Below are 15,030 nucleotides of genomic sequence, written 5' to 3' on the forward strand. Positions count from 1 at the left end.
GTCAAATAAGAAATTCACCACCCGCATGGGATCATCATCCCACACTTGCTTCATGGCTAAAGGTATGGAAAGCGATGTAAGTGATGATGACTCCGACTCTCCTTCAATTGATGAACTTCTTGATTTAGTTCATGAGCACAAAAAAGTCATTAAAAAGCAATCAAAGGAAATCAAAAACATTAATGCTCTTAATGATTTAAATACTTCTCTTGTTACAAATTATGAAGATTTGTTGTGCAAATTCAAATTGCTTAGCAAGAAATATGAAGAGCTCAAATTAAAATTTGAGAGCATTAATGATATTAATGACTTTTTAAAAATAAAACAAACTATCCCTTATGCAATTCCAATTTCTAGGATAGATGCTTCAACTTTTTGCATTGATTTAATTGATGAATCTTGCTCTAACCCAAGCAATGGGAAATGCAATGAGAATATTGTTGTAGAATCATGTGATGATCTCATTGCCAAGAAGAATGATAAGCTCAAGCAAAAAGTGGAAAGGCTCATGAAAGACTTGTATAGATTGAAGGGCAAAGGCATAGAGAGTAATGTCCAATGTTATCAAGATAACCGTGAAGACATAGTGAAGAAGATTGAGAAGGGGTCCACCGTGACATGCTCAAAGTGCCACAAAGAAGGTCACAAGCCCAACAAGTGCCCTCAACCAAGAAAGAAGCTTTCGGATGAGAAGAACAAAAAGAAGTTCACAATCAAAAGTTCTCTCATCTACACCAAGCCCAACCGAAGAAATAAAAGCAATAGTACCTCCTATGTGATAAAAAAGAAGACCAATGGCAAAGTGGTTGCTCATAAGGTTGGGAAGAAGAAAAGGAGTTGAAACCGCTCCATTTGTGTGCACAAGAACATCATCACTAATATGAAGGGGTCTCAAATGGTGTGGGTTTCAAAGGAGACTTGAAGCCCAAGAATGACTACGGGAGATTTGGAGGTTTAGCTTACAAGTTGAAATAAAGGTTTAAGCCAAAACAAGCTAAGCTCAAAATTTGGACATTTGTTGCCCAAGTCTCCCATAAGATAATGATAGCTAGATTTCAATTCAAGTATCATATAACTCCATTGCTCTTGTTAGTATGTTTGCATGTTTTGGATCTTCTAGTGTTATATATGGTGAGTTTCTTGTGTCGTGAATCTAACCCACGAGCAACCTACATGGTTTGATAAGTGTGTAAAAAGCTGCACAAGATTACCCTTCATGGTACATGGACTTCATGAGGTATGTATTTCATATGTGTACCATGAACACAAGCTATAGGGTAAACTTCCCATTATTGTCAAAAAATGGTGTGCATACATTTGCTTGGTGATTCAAACACTAAATGCACACATTTAAGGGAAATTCATCCTATAGTTTGTGATTTTGAGACTAATATATTTGCAAATTTATCTCTTATAGTCTCACGATGGAGTTAACACTCTAATAGAATGTTATTCACACTCAATGTGAACAAACAACTCTATAAGAGTGGTTAGATAAATTGTGTTTCATACATATTGAGCCATGCTCTATTGAACTTAAATGCTCATATCTATGTTCATAGGCTATGTGCTCATACATTTGCTTAATCTTAGTGTACCAATTGCTCATCTTTTAAAGACTTCGATTGTTGTAAGTCACTTTCAATTGGTGCATGCAAGGTAAACAATTGTTCCACCCGGAGGTATCCAATGTTCTAATTTCATTCAATTGGTATCATTGTCAAATCTTTATTATTTTAAAGCTACCTCTGAGTTTGATATGATCTAAGCTTTATTGTTAAAACATCTAGTTGTGCTCTTGATTTTCATATTATTATTTTTGTACACACACTTATGGAAAGCTTACCTCATGTCATGCTAGTTTTGTGATCCACCTTCGTAATCTTTCAAATTGGTATCATCATTGATATCATATAATTGGATCATGAGTCATGGAACTAACTCCCTAGGCCACTGATCTTCTCTTGAGCTATATTGTTTTGCAAGAAACCTTTTTAGGTAATTTGATTCTAAAGGGGGAGAGATGTGGATCAAAGTAAGGTATTTTCTCAAGAAGGAGAGGTATGTTCCAAAGAGGGAAAAATGCCAAGTGAATCAAGTCAACTCATGAGGAAGAAGTAGCAAGATAGGAGGAGGAACAAAAGGGAAAAATCAGGGTTTTAGGGGGAGGTCCAAGTTAACATTGGATGGTGGTAAGCATCCAAGTAAGTGTAAGTAGTTTAATTTGTCAATTTTTGTAATTTTATGCTTGCTTTGATTGTGTTATCATCAATCACCAAAAATGGAGAGATTGTAAGGAACATGGCCCCATCTAGGCCATTGTTTGTGATTTTAGTGATTGAGTGACAACATAATCAATGGGACTAACAAATTTGTGAGATCACATTTGTAGGAGTTTTTAGATCCTATGGATATGATCAACGTACTATTGTCCAGAGACGATGTCAATTGCGCAGCAGCCAAGTCTTCAGCACCGGAAGAACCGATGCCCCATCGGAGCAAGCGTCGGTGCAATGACGTCAGCAGAATAGGATCAAGCGTAACGGCTACTTGAAGATCAAGTGTCACCAGTTTAACCGAAGCTCTAGCATCGGTTGAACCGATGGTTCCAGGAGTTGCTGCAGCAGAGAAGCCAACGGCTAGAATCAGTCTGTGAGTGACCGGATGAACCGATGCCCTAGCACCAGAAGTTCCGACGCCTACGCAGAAAAATGCCCAACGGCTCTAAACGGCTAGTTCAAGTTTGAGGCATATATATATGTGTTCCCCCGGCCATTTGAAACTTGCTAGAGTTCCAAGACATCATGTAGGGGCGTCTTTGTGGCAATCCGAACCACGGAATAAATCCTCATGTCGAGAGTTTGCTTCCTCTCATTCCCCCTCTTTAGCTTTCACATTTCATATAGCAATCTTGTATGCCGTTATTTTCTTAGTGTAGTATCTTGCTAGAATTGGCTATAGGTTGCAAAATTCTTTTGGGATGAGAGTTTCACACTAGACGAACCATAATTGCACATCTAGTTAGTTTGATCTAATTTATATTTTCTGCAAAAGTAGTTGGAGCCATAGGTTAAAATTTAAGTTGTCTAATTTACCCCCTCCCTTCTTAAGCTAGAGCACATTGTTTTTAAAGACAATATCGATGTCTTAAACGATCTCCTTTACCAACATGTAGGAGTACATGCACATCAGTACGAGCGAGGCCCCACTTCCTCAGCCAGGGGACAGAAGAACGCCGTCGACAAGTTTCAAAGGTGGGGAACGAAAGGGGGAAAGAGGTAGCACTTCCTTTGGCGCGGGGCTGGCCCTGATCTCTCCCGGCAGGTTCCTTTTCCGGAGAGCTATCGGTTGCTTTGCTTTCCGGGTGTTATTCTCACCGATGCTTAGCTTGCTTGCCTACTTTCTCCTCGGCAAGCTAAGTTAACCTGGAGAGCGGCCCAGCTGATGGAGATGGCCGGAATGGCTGTGGTTGCACGTTGGTGTGCGCCGGTTTGGCGCTTCCAAACTGCCAAGGGAAGGAAAGAGAGGCACTCGGGTTTGGGTACAGTGGAGAACGAATAATGTCTTCGCGTAAACCAACAGTCTTTTTTTTTTCCTTTTTACCATGGACGCGTCTTGCATTTGTTCCCGTAGTTTGTAATTTACCCATGTCGGTAAAAAGGACGGCCGGCGTCCCTTGTCTTGTACTTTCCGTCCGAGAAGATTCGGAGGCAAAGCTAATCTTAGTGTCATAGATAGATGCAGTAAACAAACACCAGTAGGGATATTAACTGTATATAAAGAAATAGACGATCAGTGTAACAAAAAGCACTCAGACAACAGGCCAACAGGGTATGGCCGGCCAGGATTATACGAGGGATGGGTCGTGCATCGCACTCAGGTGACGGCACAGGAGGTTGATCGCGTAGGCCGGCCCTTACTTGCATGTACTGCAACCCCCTTGTTTACACTAACCGAATCAGGATCAGCATCCTCCGTGTCCTCTTCTGCCGTAGCTGTTAGAAATTTAGGCATATTCATATTAAATTTAATCCATATTAATTGGGAAAATAGCAGCAAATATGTGATGACAGTTTTCGCATTTTCTACGTTACCAGTTAACATTACAAGAAAACCGGTAAATAGAAATAGAATCAGAATGTACCCTGCGGAGGAACCAGTGCCGAAGGCACCGACGGCTCCATTCGCACCAGTTGCCATGGTACGTTGCTTGAAGTAGTCGTACAAATTCGGTGCAGGACGAGGTTCACAGTGCAGTCCCTCATACGAACGCACAACCGATGCAGGAATGCGTGCAGCCATGCAGGAGGAACGCGCAGCCGATTGCTGTCGCAGATCAGGCGCAAAGAGGAGTCGATGAAGATCGCGATCGCCGGGAAAGAGCGAGCAGTCGCGCCGCGATACGCTCCCCAAAAACCTGATCGCCCGGCACACCCGAGCAGGTGTCACAGGCACGGGCGTGGTTCCGGAGGCCTGCTCTCCCGATCCTCTGTGCGCGCAGAGGTCCGGGACGGGAAGAACTCAGAAGGCAATTCAACAGGGAAGGTTGAGATGCGTTCGTACTCGTGTATATGGCTGAAAAAGAAGGACTCCTTATAGCCGATGGAAGGTGAAGTGTAGAGGATGAACCTGGACGACATAAGTGTCCATTATTCACTAGTAACCTCTGCCTTTAGCATGGGGGTTACTGGTAACCTCAACCATAATGTAACCGTTACTAATTCAGTCATCAAATACATTCAGACCACCATTTTATTGCACCTAGTAATTTATATAGCCTTTGAATTTATATGATTTAATTGAAAATGATATGGGCATAACCCACATTAATTCCAACAATCCCCACCAAATTCTTAGGCACATATAAATTGCTCTCACTTCTCTATTGTTTAATATACCAGTATTTCGATGGAGACTGTTAAGTTGAACATCTACCTAGAACAAAGACTACACTTCTTCACAACTGAACAATGGACTAAGCCTTGAATTGTCAGTCTTGTGCGAAATAAGTTTCACCCATGTTCTTTACTGATACTAGATTGCTTAGAGCATCCCCTCTGGTTGGAGCGTATAAGTCATACTCCTGGCCCATTCATGAGCATCTAGAGATTCCCACCATCTCATAGACTGTGACTAGCAGTCGGACTCATATAGGTGCATTCCTTAGAAGATATCCTGTAGGATGATATCGTTGCTTCTCATAAGCCATTCAGAACACATTAAGGTAAAAACCAGCCTGCCATACAGCATAGGAAAGAAATACATCTGAGATGGACCGATAAAGGGTCTTTCCTCTCAGACTAATTCCAGCTTGTTTCGCCATTCCAATTCACGGGATCTCCGATCTCATGGAACAGGTTACCACTGAAACAGTCCATCAAGTGGGTCTCATGCCCATCTCACTCGATGCACTATCTACCACATTGCGTGATAGTCCTTTTGTAAATTGATCTGCCAGATTTTTAGTCGTATGGACATAGTCCAACGCTATTACTCCGGAGTTTCTCAATTTCCTGACAGATTTCAAACGTCTTTTAACATGCCTGGATGACTTCATGTTATCCTTAGAACTGTTCACCTTGACTATTACATTCTGATTATCACAGTTCATAGAAATAGCCGGTATAGGTTTTTCAACCACTGGTAAATCCATAAGAAAATCACGAAGCCATTCAGCCTCCATGCTAGCGGTGTCTAATGCTGTTAGTTATGCTTCTATAGTTGACCTCGTTAAGATGGTCTGCTTGCAAGACTTCCAGGAAACAGTGTCACCTCCAAGCAGAAACACATATCCACTCGTGGCATACATTTCATCAGCATCAGAAATCCAGTTGGCATCACAGTAACCCTCTAGTACCCTCGGATACCCAGTGTAGTGAATGCCATAGCTCATAGTGCCCTTTAGATAGCGCATCACTCTCTCAAGGGCATGCCAATGATCATCTCCCAGGTTTGACACAAACCGGCTCAAATTTGCTCACAGCAAAAGAGATGTCAGGCCTCGTAGCACCAGCTAAATACATGAGAGAACCGATGATTTGGGAGTATCGCAACTGATCCCTTGCTATTCTCTTATTTTTCTTTAATAGCACACTAGGATCATAAGGTGTAGGAGAAGGTTTACAATCGCTAAACCCGAAGCGATCCAAAATCTTCTCCACATAATGGGATTGCGCTAGAGTAACCCCACCATTACCTTCTCTTAGTAACTTGATATTAAGAATAACATCAGCTACTCCTAAATCTTGCATCTCAAAATTATTTGACAAAAATCTTTTACCTCCTTAATCACATTAAGGCTGGTCCCAAAAATTAGTATGTCATCAACATATAAACACAAGATAACTCCCTCGCCCCCACCATGCCGATAATATACACATTTGTCAGCTTCATTCACAATAAAGCCGGCCGTTATCAAAGTTCTCTCAAACTTCTCGTGCCATTGCTTAGGTGCTTGCTTTAGGCCGTACAGGGATTTAAACAATTTGCACACCAAACCCTTTTGACCCTCTATTACAAACCCATCAGGTTGATCCATATAGATCTCTTCCTCTAACTCTCCATGAAAGAAAGCAGTCTTAACGTCAATTTGATGAACGAGAAGACCATGTGAGGCTGCCAGGGAAAGTAATACTCGAATCGTGGTCAAACGGGCAACAGGTGAATAAGTGTTGAAATAATCTTCACCCTCTTTTTGTGAATATCCCTTAACCACAAGTCTTGCCTTGTACCTCTTAATAGTACCATCAGGCCTAAGCTTTTTCTTAAACACCCATTTGCACCCAATAGGTTTGCACCCATATGGTCGTTCGACAACTTTCAAAGTTCCATTAGACATAATTGAATCCATCTCACTCCTTACTGCCTCCTTCCATAAGTTGGCATCAGGAGAGGAATATGCCTCATCAATGGTACTGGGTGTGTCATCCACAAGGTACACAATGAAGTCATCACCAAAGGATTTTGCAATCCTCTGTCTCTTGCTCTTTCGAGCGACTCCATTTTCATCCTCCTCAGAATTCTGCGCAAGTGGTTCTTCATTGTGTATAACCGGTGAAAAATGCTCATGGGGAATTACAGATTCATGATTCGAAGTGCTATGTTTATTTTTCATCGGAAATTCACTCTAAAAAAATGTAGCGTCTCTGGAATAAAAAATTGTACCCACCGCCATCTCAGGTACTCCAGATTTAACAACTAAGAATCTATAACCCACATTGTTCATAGCATAACCAAGGAAAACACAATCAACAGTTTTAGGTCTAAGTTTGCGCTTCTTGTTAATTGGCACATTCACCATGGCCAAACAACCCCAAGTGCGCAAATATGAGAGATTTAATTTCCTATTGTACCATTCCTCATATGGCGAAATTTCTTTATTCTTTGTGGGCACTCTATTCAGGACATGACATACAGTCAAAATTGCCTCACCCCACCATTCCTTAGATAAGCCCGCGGTCTCTAACATGGCGTCAACCAACTCAGTTAGAGTGCGGTTCTTTCTTTCGGCAATCCCATTGGATTCAGATGAGTATGGCGGTGTCCTCTAATGAATAATCTCATGCTCAGCGCAGAAATCAGAAAATTCTTTGGAAATATATTCTCCACCGCGATCAGACCTTAACCGTTTAATTTTTCTCCCAAGTTGGTTTTCTACTTCAGCTTTATAGATCTTAAAGTAATGTAACGCCTCATCTTTCATTTTTAACAAATATACATAGCAAAATCTAGTACAATCATCTATAAAAGTCATGAAGTATCTTTTGCCGCCTCTAGTCAAATCGCCATTCATCTCGCATAAATCGGTATGAACAAGTTCTAATGCCGCTAAGTTCCTCGCCTTCGCAGCCTTGTGAGGCTTGCGAGGTTGCTTAGATTGCACACATGCATGACATTTAGAACCTTTGACTAGATTAAATTTAGGGATTAAATTCAGATTTGCTAACCGCGACATACAACCGAAATTTACATGACAAAGCTGTGAATGCCAAATATTCGACTCATTCGAAATTAAAACATTGTTCATCACATTATTGCAGCCATCATCATGCAAAGAAAAGCAGAACAAGCCTCCGCACACATAGCTTTTTTCAACAAATGTCCCATACTTAGAAAGTACACATTTATTCGACTCAAGAACTATTTTAAAACCATCTCTACACAGTAGAGAGCCGCTAACTAGATTTTTCTTGATGGAGGGGACATGCTGTACGTTCTTCAGCTGCACGGTCTTCCCCGAAGTAAACTTCAGATTTACCGTACAAACACCAAGAATACACGCATGCGATCCGTTCCCCATCAACAAATCTCATGTCACGCCGGCCTGGTAAGAAGAAAACAAGAAAATATCAGAACACACATGTACATTAGCCCCAGTATCCATCCACCACTTAGGCGAATGACAGACTGAAAGAACAGTAGGTAAAAAATTACCATACCCCGATGTTCCTGCAGCCTCACTAATCACCATGTTTGCTGATTTCTTTGGCTGAACATATTTGCCTGGGCACGCAGCCTCACTAATCACCATGTTTGCTGATTTCTTTGGCTGAACATATTTGCCTGGGCACGCACTTGCCCAATGCTCAGTGCTCCCGCAAACAAAATAGCCCTCATTCTTTTTCTTGCCCTTTTTCTTCTTGAACGTGGTTGTTTGCTTTGGCTTATCTTTCTTCTCCTGCTTCTTCCTTTTATTATGAGATGCAATGGAATTTTTCTTCTACACCACATTGGCACTAAAGGACTCGACGCCTTTCCCGCGTGTATCCTTTGCTCTCGCCCTCTCCTCAACATCAAGAGTCCCAATGAGATCAGCCACGCTGAACTCTTGCCTCTTGTGCTTTAGAGAAGTAGCAAAATCCTTCCAAGAAGGTGGCAGCTTTGCGATGATACCGCCGGCCACAAACTTGTCAGGCAACGCGCATGTACAGGTCTTGTCCATTTGTTCGAGTTCCTTTGCCAGAGCTTGTATCTCATGAGCTTGTTCAACAACAGGACGGTCCTCTACCATCTTCTAGTCGTAAAGCTGCTCCATGAGATACAACTCACTCCCAGCATCAGAAACACCAAAATTTTCATCCAATGCATCCCATAATTCCTTGCTAGTTTTATAAGAGAGGTAGGAATCAACATATTTTTCAGCAAGAGCACTTATCACGCCGCCTCGAAACAGGTTATCGGCTGCCTCGAACCGACTCTCCTCCTCAGGAGTGTACTGTTCGGGCTTCCCCTGTGCGACCTGAGAGCAGTTCATCGCTATCAACCACAGTATCATCCGAGACCTCCACCTCTTATAAAACGAGCCATCAAACGTTTCCGGTTTCAACGCAGCAGCAAAACCACTAACAGAAAAATACCTATCAGGTTTTTGGATTGTTAGAAATTTAGGCATATTCATGTTAAATTTAATCCATATTAATCGGGAAAATAGCAGCAAATATGTGATGCCAGTTTTCGCATTTTCTACGTTACCAGTTAACATCGCAAGAAAACCGGTAAATAGAAATAGGATCAGAATGTACCCTGCGGAGGGACCAGTGCCGAAGGCACCGGCGGCTCCATTCGCACCAGTTGCCATGGTACGTTGCTTGAAGTAGCTGTACAAATTCGGTGCATGACGAGGTTCGCAATGCAGTCCCTCGTACGAACGCACAACCGATGCAGGAATGCGTGCAGCCGATGCAGGAGGAACACGCAGCCGATTGCTGTCGCAGATCAGGCGCGCGAAGAGGAGTCGATGAAGATCGCGATCGCCGGGAAAGAGCGAGCAGTCGCGCCGCGATACGCTCCCCAAAAACCTGATCGCCCGGCACACCCGAGCAGGTGTCGCAGGCACGGGTGTGGTTTCGGAGGCCTGCTCTCCCGATCCCCTGTGCGCGCAGAGGTCCGGGACGGGAAGAACTCAGAAGGCAATTCAACGGGGAAGGTTGAGATGTGTTCGTACTCGTGTATATGGCTGAAAAGGACTCCTTCTTATAGCCGATGGAAGGTGAAGTGTAGAGGACGAACCTGGACAACATAAGTGTCCATTATTCACTAGTAACCTCTGCCTTTAGCATGGGGTTACTGGTAACCGCAACCATAATGTAACCGTTACTAGTTCAGTCATCAAATACATTCAGACCACCATTTTATTGCACCTAGCAATTTATATAGCCTTTGAATTTATATGATTTAATTGAAAATAATATGGGCATAACCCACATTAATTCCAACAGTAGCTGTATTGTAGCTCAAGCTCAACAAGCCTGCAGTTGTTCTACACTTCTACTACACCCGATCGGAGCTACTCACTGGACCGCGCTCGTGTCCTTGTCTCGCGTACACGTGTGCGCTAAAAATAATACTTGTACAATGTACACTGAGTTCGGTAGCTGCTGCTGCTTCTTCTTCTTTTTTTTTAACCTAGCTCTCTCACTGACACTGGACATGCATGCAAAAGCTTGATGCGAACGTGATGCAGGACGGATTACCAGCTCAACCTCAAATTGCAAATGGAATAATACTAGACATGAGCTGCTTTGATTTTCTTGAAAGCATGCAGGCCGAAAGGGTTGAGACCGCGGTGCCTTCGGTACACCACCTGTCTGGCTCTCTTTCACCTTTTTGGAGAAGAAGAAAAGGGACCTGCTCATCCACAGTACAGCTGCGTATATATACTTGCTGCGGAACAAGAAAGAGCAACGGCTTTTAATTAACAATATGGGGAATAATAATTTGCATGTTAGCAAACTATCCCAATCATATCATTCACATAGCTTTTGCATCTGATTTTGATGTACACAATCCTTTTGACTTGAAAAGAAGAAGTCGCATCGTATGGCAAGAAACAGTATGATATATGTGATGATTTAATTAGTGATTTATGTGTTGTGTGCTGCTCTGGTTTCAAATGTGGCTTTTGTATTTTCGCAGTGTCTATCATCAATAGATGAAACGATAAGGCAGAGACCCCTTTACCTTTTTATCCGAAAAAGAAAGGAAACAACATGATTTAGAAACGTCGACGAGGTATAAAAAGTAGAGTTACAAGTCAATTGGTGCCCGGAACATCTCTTGGTCATCGGTCCAAGGGAAAGGGTTCTATATATGCCACTCTCGTCCAGATGATGTCTCAAATATGTGTGTGTAAATTTTAAACATATTATTGTTTGAGTGGAATGGTTGGGATAATCACATGTGTATATTTTTTAATAATGCACTTGAAGTTGCCTTTTATGTGTTGAAAGAGGACTTGCATTGTATGAGGAGAAAAAAGCAGCACTGTGTGATATATGTTGTGCACGTGTGCTGCTTTAGTTTCCTTTGAACAGCTTATGTATTTCAGAATCTATCAGTAAATGAAACGATAAGGAGATGACAACTCAAACCCATAGGTTATTTATTTATTTTTAAAAAAATACATAACAGACGCAGGCATTCACGTACACCCAACGCACACCTAGGCCTAGGCGGCGGTCGGGCCAGAGCTACACCAAGTGGGACCTTTTGCCGCGCTGCCCGGCCCAGGCTAAGCCGCCCCGTATGGATTGCACAAACTGAAAAGGCCGTCGAGCTTAATGATCTTGATCGAAGGAACTTGGTTGCTCATCTCTGTTTCTGTGGGTAGGTGTATACTCATCTCTATAATACGCGCACGCAGTCCTAGCCATGAGCACCTCCGAGAGATGGAACCAGCATATCCTCGGGATTGGCGAAGTCACCACAAACACTTTGTTGTCGACGGCATATCATCTACTACTGAAAGAATAATGTCAGTTAAATACAGGAATACATACAGAAAAATACGAGCAACCGAGCCGAGTTGAGAACTCGAATTCCGGATGAACAGATTCCACTATAATGCCCTGTTTGGATGTCAATATTGGAGCAAGGAATTGAGAATTGGAATCGGACCTTATGAATTCCGTTGTTTGGATGTTCATAGAATTGAGAATCGATATTGGGAACCAATACCGTTGAATCCAACCATAACTAAAACAACGCTTCCTCCAAACCGAGCCTTACCCCTCCGTATTGGGATGAATTGACTCGTCGTTCTTCACGGAGGCACAGAACTCTGTCGCCGTCTTCCTCATCGCCGGCGACCCCTCGTCTTCCTCGTCGTCGGCGCCCCCTCGTCCTCACAGCCCGCACCCTCCTCTTCTTCCTCGTGGCTACAGCCCCCTCCTCTTCTTCTTCATGTCCGGCGCCCAATCTTCTTCCTCATGTCCGGTGCCCCTCTTGTTCCTCCTGACGCGGCGACGACGGCGCAGGAGGTCGGCCCCCATCGCGGCGGCGGCGACAGCGCGGGAGGTCAGCCCTCCTCGCGGCGGCGGCGGCGCAGGAGGTCGGCCCCCCTCGCGGCGGCGGCGCAGGAGGTCGTGCCCCCTTTCTTTCTGTTCTTCCTCAACACCGGCGCCTACTTCCTGTACCCCGGTGCCGCACTCTTGCGCCGCCGAGCTGGATGCCGCTCCGCCGCGAACCTCCTTCGCAACGCCGGCTCCCTACACCACTGCGTCGGCCCCCTGCACCACCGCACTACTCCCTGCGCTCCTCCGCCCCTCCCTCCACTCGTATCCCGTTGGCTCAGAGCTTCGTGAGGGGGAAGAAGACGAGATGGCAGTGGGCGATTGTTGGGGCCGATTCCAATTTCACAGCATGCCCATCTAAACGTGAGTAGGTATTTGCCTCTAGTTGAATTCCGTCTATCAATTTTACCTACATCCAAATAATAACTTTGGTATTACTATCTATTTCCAAAGCCAGTTTGATTTGGTATTCAATCCAATTCAATGCCAAGTCCTTCAATATCGACATCCAAACGGAGCCTAAGAAACTTTACCATCTGAGCTACACTCAGTTCGCTTGTTTAAAGCCTTTTGAAGTATTCAATACTTGCTATAATGTGTCACTAGTATAAAGCGAGCAGTAGACTAAATTATTAGCCAGCTCTTAGGGGCTATGGGAAAAACCCGAAAAAAAAAAGGGGAAAAATGTTTTACCGCGCTGCTTTCCTCCTGAAAATGGGATCACCCGAGCAGAGCTGACCAAGGCACCAAGCAGGGAAGCACGGGATCCCCAAGCACGCGGAAGGAACAGCCGGGCAGCCACGTCAGCGTCCCAGGTGGCGTGGCGGACGCGGGGTCCTACAATATTCCTTCCCTCGCTCCGCTCCGGACGCCCAAACCCGCGCCGCGCGCGCAGCATAAATCCCGACCGAGCGACCCCAGCGGCGCACCCCACCGGCCGCCACCACCACCACCACCACCACCACCACCATACAGATCCCCCGCCGATGCCCGCCTCCCCGTCGCACCCCTCGCCGGCGCCGGCGACTCCCTCCTCCGCCGTCGCCACGCCCCGCCGGCGCCGGCGCCTCCTCCCGTCCAGGTCCAACCACCACCCGCCGCCGTCCCTGGCGCCGGGCTCCCCGTTCTCCTTCTTCCCGCCGTCGTCGCCGTCGCCGTTCCACCGGTTCCTCCCCTCCCCGCTGCGCGCCTCCGCCGTGCCCTTCTCGTGGGAGCACCGCCCGGGCATCCCCAAGACGCCCGCCCGGGCCCGCTCGTCGTCGTCCTCCAACTCCAAGAGCAAGGCGCTCCCGCTCCCGCCGTCGCTGCTCGCCAGGTCCTGCGCCGGCGGCTCCGACCCCTACGCCTCCGTCGTCCCCGCCGAGTACGCCGCGGCCATGGACGATCCGCACCCGCAGCCGGACCGCGCGGGCCGCCTGGGTTGGAGGGTGCGCCGCGCCCGGCGGCGGTCGCCGCGGCTGGGCGACGCCCTCGCCGAGTGGCTGTCCATGCTCAGCCTCTACCGCTCCTGCAAGCGCGCCGCCGCCTGCTTCGCCGCCAAGGCCAAGTCGCCGGCCGCCTGACAAACTCCGACCTCTCCGAGAGATAAGTTCCCCCCGCAATCTGCTGCCGCCACGCCCCACGCCCGCCGCGACGCCTCTGACGAACTCCGATGATCTCTCCCCGTACGTCCGTTCGCGCGTGTGCTAGCTGTGTTGAAATACTGTTGATAGCAAGTAGTGTGATGGGTTTAATTTGGATTTGCGACGATGATTCGCTGTAAATTAGTGATCGATCAGGAGGAGGCCGTGCATACTATTATTAGTAGTAGTATATGATTCCATTTGATACATGTGCGTAGCTGTTAATTAGTGCCGCTCCAATAATTCGGCAGGCATTTAGTTGCAGTCGATGGAATGCCGGTGCTGTGTTGGTGGTGGTGATGCATGGTGGTGTGCTTTAGCTAGTGAGCATTCATCATTAATTATTGGGTTTGGGTTCAAAGTTTACAGCTGAGAACTTTAAGCTTGTGTGGTTGAGTTGCTCTGGGTGGACACTACTGCTGGGATCAAAATATGAAGCGTGTAATCCCGAAAAGCTGAAAAGTGATGAAAAGATGAAGTGTGCAACAATGACATACTTGTGACGTACTGTGATTTTTTTTTTGACATGGATATGGTCTCAAATATGTAGCTTTTGACTTACTGTATGCTCCTACTTTTTAAAAAAACTATTCCCTCCGTCCTGAAATCTAGAACATTCTAAATTTTTTAAGATAAATTATGAAGGTAGAGAAAATACATATGTACCACTCATTAATATGCCTTTTTTTATCATGCCCGCGCCAAAATCAAGGAGATTAGCATTACTTTTTTTATTCCCTTGACCCACCGTCAATTGATTTCTTTGCAAAAGTAGCACCAAACCTCAAGGGAGATTAGCATGGTTTTTTATTTAAAGAATATAGGGTGTCTTACATTTGAGTACAAATTTTGACATCAAATTCTACAGCTACAAGCATAATTATGTTTCCCAACAGTTTTTAAAGAAGTGGCTACTATGTAGTTTCTAGTTATTTTGTTAACTAGTCGCTACAAAACTATGTAATGAGTTTGAGGGAGATTAACTGTAGGCAATTGACAGAACAGAGCTGTTGGGATGCTAAAAATTATACTAACAAATAGTAAAACGCTAGAACTTGTAGTAATGACATAAGTGTTAGGCACTCCACGGGCCACATGCAGAATAATTGTTGGGGAAG

The 15,030-nt window shown here is 45.0% G+C and overlaps 2 protein-coding genes across 2 annotated transcripts; one reads left to right on the forward strand and one right to left on the reverse strand.

Moving 5' to 3' along the window:
• Positions 1–8,727: 8,727 nt before the first annotated feature.
• Positions 8,728–9,612, reverse strand: LOC120656859. The gene is made up of 2 exons (XM_039935057.1): positions 9,522–9,612; positions 8,728–9,341 (listed from the first exon to the last, which is right to left on the reverse strand). Exons 1-2 carry the CDS (start codon positions 9,575–9,577, stop codon positions 9,014–9,016), a joined length of 384 nt encoding a protein of 127 aa, XP_039790991.1. The 5' UTR covers positions 9,578–9,612; the 3' UTR covers positions 8,728–9,013.
• A 2,774-nt stretch (positions 9,613–12,386) lies between these two features.
• On the forward strand, positions 12,387–14,439 carry LOC120704356 (vegetative cell wall protein gp1-like). The gene has a single exon (XM_039988713.1). It carries the CDS (start codon positions 13,277–13,279, stop codon positions 13,850–13,852), a length of 576 nt encoding a protein of 191 aa, XP_039844647.1. The 5' UTR covers positions 12,387–13,276; the 3' UTR covers positions 13,853–14,439.
• The last annotated feature ends 591 nt before the right edge of the window (positions 14,440–15,030 follow it).

The sequence above is a fragment of the Panicum virgatum genome, chromosome 1K (assembly GCF_016808335.1).
Source record: "Panicum virgatum strain AP13 chromosome 1K, P.virgatum_v5, whole genome shotgun sequence".
NCBI classification, from domain to species: domain Eukaryota; kingdom Viridiplantae; phylum Streptophyta; class Magnoliopsida; order Poales; family Poaceae; genus Panicum; species Panicum virgatum.